The sequence below is a fragment of the Macadamia integrifolia genome, chromosome 7, assembly GCF_013358625.1.
Source record: "Macadamia integrifolia cultivar HAES 741 chromosome 7, SCU_Mint_v3, whole genome shotgun sequence".
Classification (NCBI taxonomy): Eukaryota; Viridiplantae; Streptophyta; class Magnoliopsida; order Proteales; family Proteaceae; genus Macadamia; species Macadamia integrifolia.
Genome location: NC_056563.1, coordinates 13,139,850 through 13,148,815, shown reverse-complemented (window position 1 = coordinate 13,148,815; position 8,966 = coordinate 13,139,850). Strand labels below are relative to the sequence as shown.

The following is an 8,966-nucleotide window of genomic DNA, read 5'->3' as shown; positions in this document are numbered from 1 at the left end:
CTTACTGTACCGGAGTGTACTTATCCTCGCCCATAAAATATAATTCATAACTACCATTTTTTGATAAATAATTTTTTTTTTTTTTTGTTTCTCTAGTAGGAGCTATAGGCAGTTACGTCAGGTAGGGACCGTGTGAAGATCAAAGGGTGGATATTTACTTAGTAAAAAGTAAAACTAGGGTTTCGAGTCGGCGACACTTTCAAGCTCAATAATCAATATATAAGCGTTACGTCCCCAACTGAGGCGGTGCGGTGCAGTTTGGGCGCTGCCCCTCCGAAATCTATCCATCTTTCTCTTTCTCTCTCCTCCCAATCATCGTCGTCTTCGTCGGTCTCACCGTTCGGATCTCCGACCATTTACCTCTCTATATCCTTCCCTCTCCTCTTCCCTTATTCCTCATCAGGGAAAAAAATTGCCAAAAAAATTGAAAAAAGAAAAAAAAGAAAAATCAGATTTTTTTTCCAGCGAAAACCCTTCACTATTTTGCTACCGGGAGAGAGATATTAGTTCGAAATCATCTCTCCTGTTCTCTACGGCATTTCGTCGAGCAACTGGTGTGGCTTTCTTTTTTATTTCAGCGTAGAGGCAAAGCAGAGAGTTTTATCAATAACAAGAGGAGAGGGAAGAAAAAAGAAAAGAAAAAAAAAGCAAAAAATTTAGAAAAGGAGTGCAAAAAAAGAGAGTCGGGGTTTAGGATCGTAAGGGTTTTCTTTGTTGGAGATGGCGCAGGTTCAAGTTCAGCCTCAGGCTCCTCTCTCTGGCCCCAATGCAGCGGGCAACACTGGGACGAATCCGTATGTGTCTACTTCTCTGTATGTGGGAGACCTTGAGTTTAATGTGTCGGACTCTCAGCTTTACGATCTGTTCAGCCAGCTTGGTCAGGTCGTGTCGGTTCGCGTTTGCAGGGATTTGAGCACTCGGCGGTCCCTTGGTTATGCTTATGTTAACTACAGCAACACCCAAGATGGTTAGTTGTCCTCATACAATTTGTTTGCTTTGTGTTTCAGGATCACTTCTTTAATGGGTCTAAATGTTTCTGATTAACTTATTTATATGTTTGTTTGGGCTTCCATTCCTTAAGAGTTCCACTGAAATGATTCGACCGACTGATGGACTATTAAATCAGAAATTTTGACTTCTCCATCTATTTTGAATGCTTAGCAAACCCGTAAGTTCACATAAGGGTTCCGCCAAGCCTACATTTGATGGGATGAAGGTTTTGCTATATATTCTTCCCCTGCGGGACACTTAACATGGATCATGCACCCTTTGGTTATATTTCGTCTTTTTAAAGTCTTTGGTAATTCAAGTTTGCCCAAGTACCTTACTGAGCTTTGTCCCCACCTAAATGGAGTTGGTTATACAAATCCTTTTTTGACATTAAACCATAGTTATGGTCAATAATGAACTGTATTTAAATAAAGTGTTTTACTTTATTTATAGATTGGTGACAAATTGTCAACCTAACAAATAGACTATGATAGTGCATGCTGCCAATTGTGTATTACCCTGTTTCAGAAAGTTCTGAATTAAAGTATAGGTGTATGTGGCAATGTTATCTTTGTATGGCTAATATTTCATTGTGATGAACTAACTACAGTGTTGTCTGCAAGGTAAATATAATGGATCTTTTATTTGTTTTTGCCTTTAATTTCCACTGAGCTGTATTTATGCCCCTGAAACTTCTTCAAGCTGAAGATGTTAACTTAGAGATTTAGAGTTTTGGGTCCATGGTCCACCCAAGGCACTTTTGTTCTGGTTCCATTTCATATGATCATATTCTGGCCATCAACTATCTCATCGGTATTACTGAAGTGCGAAGTGAAATTTCTGCATTGTTTTATAGATCAAGCATAATTTTTGTTAGAGCTGTCACTTCTAAAATAGTTGTTATAGTTGAATTGGGGAGATAAAGCAGACATGCTTACAATGCCTTTGGTGTCGCATGCTTGTTGAAGAATGAGTGACAGCTCATTTTAAGAGAGAGTTGTTCTTGTTTTGTGTTAGTGGTCACTTATAAGAAATCTTGACTGTACGTTAACTATGGGGTAGTGTTTCCATTTAGGAGATGAGTGAAATCCTTGTTGAGTGGGAGCCATGTACAATGTTGGAAAGGGTAATGGTTATGAGTTGTAATGCAAGAAGTGTTCCTTTGGTAATCTTCAATCGTCTTATAAATTTCTTCAACATTCTCTTCCCTCTATTTATATAGAGTAGAAGTGAGAGGGAGAAAGATGGACGAAATCACGCTGCACATAGCACTGCCTCGCAGGTGCTGATGTTCACTTCTTATTCCATCTATTTCCGTTGGCGCTGATGCTTTTGACAAACATTTCTTTCTTCCTCTTTTATGATCACAACTTTAAAAGAGAGAGGGGGCTACTTGCATTTAATAGGGCTGTACCTCTTAAATCCTTTCCTTTGACAGGAAGGTTCAAGGTGGGCATCTTCAAGCCTCCAACCAGTGAAAAAGTGAGACACCCTACCAGCTGAGAGTGGGCAACTCCGGAAGCTGGAGCTCAGATTGCGGCGAGTCAGATACTTGCCAAGCATGCATTCAATTTAGACATATCAACACATTTTCTACTTGGCTAAATGTGCATGTCAGCAACACATTGTTTATTAACATTTTCCTGCTTGAAGACTTACTTTTAAATAGTCATTACAGGTTTGATTTACCCGATCGTCACCTATCATCAAGTGACCGCAAGGCCAGGAGAAGTTCTGCACCATATGAATTTCTTTCTTGTAGTAGGCTTCGTCAAAATATTTTGCTATGTTGTTGTTGGTGTGAATCTTCTACAGTGAGATTTCTCCATCTTTCACCATGTCATAAACAAAATGATATCCAACATCAATGTGTTTAGTGCGAGTATGAAACATTTACTGCCGAATGTAATGCATTCTGATTGTTACAATGAATATTTATGACTTTTTGCTTAATTTTTAGCTCATCAAGCAATTCCTCCAACCGTATACCTTCCCACTAGTTGGTTATTAGCCAAGATGTTGTCTTTAATGAGGATTTGTTGTCGAAAGTCGAAGAATTGTCGAAGTTCTGACTTGCCACAAATATTTGAACTTGAATTTCTCAAAGAAATCCAAAATCAGCATGTTGAAGAATAGCTAATTGATGCATATGAAGCTGATGAAGCATATGTAATACCTAAGCGATGATACTCAAATGTGACCAAAGACAGCCTAAGAGAGCTATGAAACCTCATGCTTGAATCAGGGATCACGTCATAGCTTATGCTTGTATAATTAAAGAAAGTGAGCCTTGTACATATCAAAAAGCATGTGAATCCAGCAATACTCCTTAATGGAGGGCATCTATAGAAGAGATGGAAGCTCTGCATAAAAAGACAAAACTTGTGATACTTGTGAAGCTGCCTAAAGGATGAAATATTACTGGTTGAAAATTAGTGTCCAAGATAAAAGGAGACTAATGAGAATAACAAATCCCAATCAGTGGTGAAATGTAATGCTAAGACGTTAGGTATTGGTTTCAATGAAATCTTTTCTCTAGTTGTTCACTTGGATGTTATTTGCATTGTGTTAAGTGTGGTAGTTGTGCTTGATTTAGTGCTTGAAGAGCTGGATGTGAAACAACCTTTTTGCACTGGAATCTTGATGAAGAAATTTATGACTTAACCCAAAGGTTTTGTTTAAGGATTTGCTTTGTCTGCTGAACAAATTGCTTTATGGCTTGAGGTAGACGCTAAGATATTGGTGCAAGCGATTTGATGAGTTTGGGGTTCAAAAGATGTGTAGCAGATCAATATGCCTATGTTTGTAGTTATGGTAATGGTGGCTTCATATTCTTATTATTGATGTTGATGACATACTAGTTGCAAGTACTGATAAATATGGTACTGTAGAACTAAAGCTTGTTTGCTTAGGAATTCGATATGAAAGATCTAGGTGTTATAAATTAAATTCTTGAGATGCATGTAAGAGATTGGGAGAATAAAAGATTTGGATAACTCAATAAAGCTATGTTTAAAGGGTTTCACTTTGCTTCAATATGCAAAATGCTAAACAAATTAATGATTCACTTAGTTGTAAACTATCTTCAAAACAGAGTCCTAGCACAAAAGTGGAGAAGGCAGAGATGTCTCAACTCTTGAGTACTGTAGGCATCACTAGTAAGAGGCCTTATGTTTGCTAAGGTGTGCATTAGACCAGACATTGCAGTGGCAGTGGGAGCAGTTGGGAAATACATGGCAAATGGGGGTCAAGATCATTAGACTACTGTGAATTGGATCCTTTGTTATTTGATTCGTTCTTTGACATGGCTATCTATTACAGTGGCCAAAGTTTACATATGGTTTGTGGATGTAGATTTTGTAAGAGATCGTGACAGACGAAGATCTATTATGAGATACTGTTTCCCTTTGGTTAGTGGTGTAGTTAGTTGGATGTCTAGATTTTATTCTGTGGTGTGGCCTCTACTACAGAAGTCGAGTCCATCACAGCTATAGATGAATGCAAGGAAGCTGTTTGGTTGAAGAGTTTGCTTGATGAGTGGAGAGCTAAGAAAAATGTGATAACTATTCATTGTGATAGTCAAAGTACTTGGCAGTAAATCTAATGCTTAACCTCGCAAAATGAGCTGTGAAAGTTAGCACCTTATCGCATGAGGTGGTGCCGTGTGCAATGCGATAATTCTTCCTCTCACTTCAGCTTCTCTATATAATGGAGGTGGAGAGAACGTTGCAGACTGCATAGAAACTTCGAGCGTACAATTCACTTTTGAGAATTGTGTTCTCGTGTGGGGCGAGGGTTGCTGGAAGAATCTTGAGTGTACATTATTTTCGTATGTGTTTCCTTTTGCAAATACTTATGAGAGTTGTACTGGGAGTAAATTCCTTGTTGAATGGGACCCATTTGCAGTGTTGGAATGGGTAAAGGTTGAGAAGGCTTTAAAGCACATGATTGACATCGAAGTATGTATTTCAGCTATAAACTATGGTTGGGTTGACTTCTACAAAGTTCTAGGTTCTATAATTCAATGGATTTTAATTATCCATTGTGGAAGCTGAAAATGCAAGCAATCTTGGTGAAGAAAGTTTGTGCAATTGGCACTCAATGGAAAAAAATGAAAAGCCCTTGGATTACAAATGCAGTTTTTTTTGGCAGAAAGATCAAATGACATTGAGAGATCTACTTCTCGTATTAGGTGATTCTGTACTATTCAATGTGATGCAGTTCAAGGAAGAAGCACTGTTCACGTGGCACTGTCCATGATCGTATCTCAATATGGAGTCAGTTGTGGCTACTTTGCTCACAGAAAAGTCTCATAGAAAAACTCTTGAGAGCTCTTCTAGTGATGCAATTATGGTAAGATGAAAGCATCCAAGATGTCCAGTGTTTAAGAAATGCTATAGGCTGATGATTTAGGAACATTGTTTCATTTAGCATAATATCTGTATCTACGTGGGAAATGGACTAATGGAGTATTAGAAAAGAGTGAAGAAAAAAAGCTGAACATGATCTTGGAAAGTCTTAGCAAGTTGATCACTGAAAAGAGGGACAAATAAATATGAATAAGAATGTAAGATTCCTAGTACAAATAATTGTGAGCTGAAGCTCTACAAAATCTTTAGAAGAAAAAGAAAATTGATTTATTAGATGATGAGAATAATGGAAGAGAGCTAGATAGGGAAAGTAGTACGTCTAAGTTGATCAATGTAAGGGAAGAAGGAGAATATACCTAACACTGATAATTGTGAGCTAATGGTCCAAGGAGGCTTCAAATTTTTATAAAAAAAATTCAAATCTTCTCATAGGATGACTTAGTCTATGATATTGATCCTTTGATCTCTCATGGTGAGATTAAGCATATGAGTACACTACTAAAGGGCTTTGACTTGGCTTAATATGGAGGCAAGAATTTCTTAACTTCCTTTTTTGCTGAATAGAAAAACTTTGAACTGTTACATATGTGAACGGAAGTAGTAGATCCTGCTTATTCAATATGAAGTCGGATTCAACTATTCTTCTATTGTTCTTATTATTAAATACCAATAAGACACAAAGAAGGGCCCAATTAGGTCTTTTGATTTCATTTACAGCTCCTTCCAAATCTTTTTAAAGTTTTAAGGAATAAGGAACTGATGGCTATTCCTTATTTTTTCAGGTCATCTGCTGTCATGACCTTAAAACTGATGGCTAGCCTCTAGTTTAAGGGCTAGAAATGTCTCAATTTTTTCATGCAATTGCATTATATCCTTTCAAATGGAATACTCTGATTGAGATGGATTTGAACAAGGTCTTTAGGTATTTGCATCTTTCTAGGGTGACTTTGGTTAATGCAGAGCATCCCAATTGGTGTATATGCTTCATGAGCATTGCCTCAGTTTTTGATGATCAGGGAAGAGTCTAGGTGCATAGGCTATGTGCTATTCCTTGACAACTATGAGTTCAATTTTTTTGGCTTGCATCAATATTGAAATTGGACTTGGAGCTGCATTTTTATGCTTCTTGAATTACTAATTTATTTCATCAATGTTTTTAGAATACTGGGTGAAAATCTTATGCCATTGTTGATGGGGGCTAAAATCTGTCTTTCATTCTGTAATAAGTGAATCCAATCTTAAATGTTTTGAGTGGCTTTTTCCTTGGAGGTGGTATGGATGGTTTATATTATGTAATCCCCATGAATAAGATTAAACCTGATCATGTAGTTTATGTGATTGCATGAATCCTTATCTCATTGTTTATGAGGCCTCGGAGAGATCTTACTGATCCATGATGACAGGGTGGATTTTCTGTAAATCTTGCAATTGTTCTTGTGAAATTTTTTTGTTCTCTGCTATTTCAGTTTTACATAATGTAACCATGCCAATCTAATGTTTAAGTTTTTTAGCTGTACGCTGGTCTTGGAAGTGGCATCCCTTTGTAGGAGGAGGATATGTCTTAGTTTGTTGAAAGTTAAGAATGATAATGTAGGAGTTCTTTGTACGGTTATTTGTTTCCTTTTGTTTTCTTACATCTGTGGTTAATATTTGTGACAGCTGCAAGGGCATTGGATGTTCTTAACTTTACTCCTCTTAATGGGAAGCCCATTCGCATTATGTATTCTCACCGCGACCCTAGTATCCGTAAAAGTGGGACTGCTAATATATTCATTAAGGTATTTGCCTTTTGTTTTGTCTTGGTTGCTGAGAATAACACATCTGCTTATACACATATTGAGCTGCACGCAATTGCACTAACTTCTTGTTGGCTGTGTTTGGCAGAATCTGGACAAGGCAATTGATAACAAGGCACTGCAGGATACATTTTCTGTGTTTGGAAACATTTTGTCTTGCAAGATAGCAATAGATCCTTCTGGCCAGTCGAAAGGCTATGGATTTGTTCAGTTTGATAGTGAGGAATCAGCCCAGAATGCTATAGACAAACTTAATGGCATGCTGATGAATGATAAACAAGTTTATGTTGGACCCTTTCTTCGTAAGCAGGAGAGAGACTCCACAATGAACAAAACAAAGTTCAATAATGTTTATGTAAAGAATCTCTCAGAGTCAACAACTGAAGATGATCTGAAGAAATTTTTTGGTGAATATGGAGCAATTACTAGTGTAGTGGTAATGAGAGATGCAGATGGAAAATCTAAATGTTTCGGATTTGTCAACTTTGAGAATACAGATGATGCTGCTCAAGCTGTTGAGGGTCTTAATGGAAAGAAATTTGATGAGAAGGAATGGTATGTTGGAAAAGCACAGAAAAAATATGAAAGAGAACAGGAACTAAAAGGACGTTTTGATCAAACTATGAAGGAGGCGGTAGACAAATATCAAGGGGTGAACTTATATGTGAAGAATCTAGATGATAGCATTGGTGATGATAAGTTGAAGGAATTGTTCTCCGAGTTCGGTACAATTACGTCATGCAAGGTCTGTTTTAATAGTTAATTGGAGAGAAAGGATTGTCCAATATATGGATGTTAATCACTTCCTGTGGGGCGGCTACTGAATTCTCTTTTTGGTTGGATCCTGATAGGTTATGCGAGACCCTAATGGGATAAGTAGAGGTTCAGGATTTGTCGCTTTCTCTACTCCCGAAGAAGCATCACGAGCTGTAAGTTGCTTTCTTTGTGGTAGATTTAATCATAAGGTCATAACGTGGGACCTAACTACATTTATCTTCTTCTTTTTCTTGTTTAGCTTGCTGAGATGAATGGCAAAATGATTGTAAGCAAACCTCTTTATGTTGCACTTGCACAGAGGAAGGAAGATAGAAGAGCAAGGTTGCAGGTAAATATGTGGAATAATTCAATCTATTTGCCAATTGCTTCAGATATGGAGTTTTCTGGTGTCATTAAATGTTACACTGCATTAGTCTGTCCTCTTCTATTCAGTGTGTAATATTAGGACATTTCGGTATTTTCTTGTCTTTCCACTTGTCTATGGAATAATATAAAATAATGACCTTGATTAATTTGGCTGCATTTTTTTTTTTTTTTTTTTATGAAGGAGAAAAATCCGTCAGAATATGGTGTATGGCATGAATGTTCAGCCACATTGGTTTGTCATTAGTTTTGTTGGATTTTTTTTTGCTTCATTTTATTTGTGCAGATTACTCTGTAGATGGGTCAGTATTTCTTGGTTGTAACCAATCATGATTTCACGTTCTTTTTCTGATGGCATCCTTCATTTCTTGGTCTAAGTCCATGCTTTAGCTTGGATAATTGATACATGTGTTAATATAGGCACAATTTTCTCAAATGCGGCCCGTTCCGATGCCACCTTCTGTAACTCCTCGTGTGCCAATGTATCCTCCTGGTGGTCCTGGTATTGGCCAACAAATATTTTATGGTCAGGCCCCCCCTGCTCTCATTCCTCCTCAGGTAATTCCATGTAACTCTTTGTTAGCTTTCTAACATGTATATTTCTTGGTTAGATGACTTCTCTAGATACTAACCATTGCCGTTGATGATCTTGTTAATATCCTTTGACTTT

At 37.5% G+C, this 8,966-nt stretch overlaps 1 protein-coding gene across 1 annotated transcript; it reads left to right on the top strand.

The window, feature by feature from the left end:
- Window positions 1-212: 212 nt before the first annotated feature.
- LOC122084368 (polyadenylate-binding protein 2-like) lies at window positions 213-8,854 on the top strand (the record flags this gene model as incomplete). Its single annotated transcript, XM_042652568.1, is given in 6 exon segments — window positions 213-967; window positions 7,020-7,138; window positions 7,245-7,901; window positions 8,008-8,085; window positions 8,172-8,261; window positions 8,717-8,854. Coding segments are annotated over 6 exon segments (1,329 nt in total), but the record flags the coding sequence as incomplete, so codon positions are not given.
- Between the last annotated feature and the right edge of the window lie 112 nt (window positions 8,855-8,966).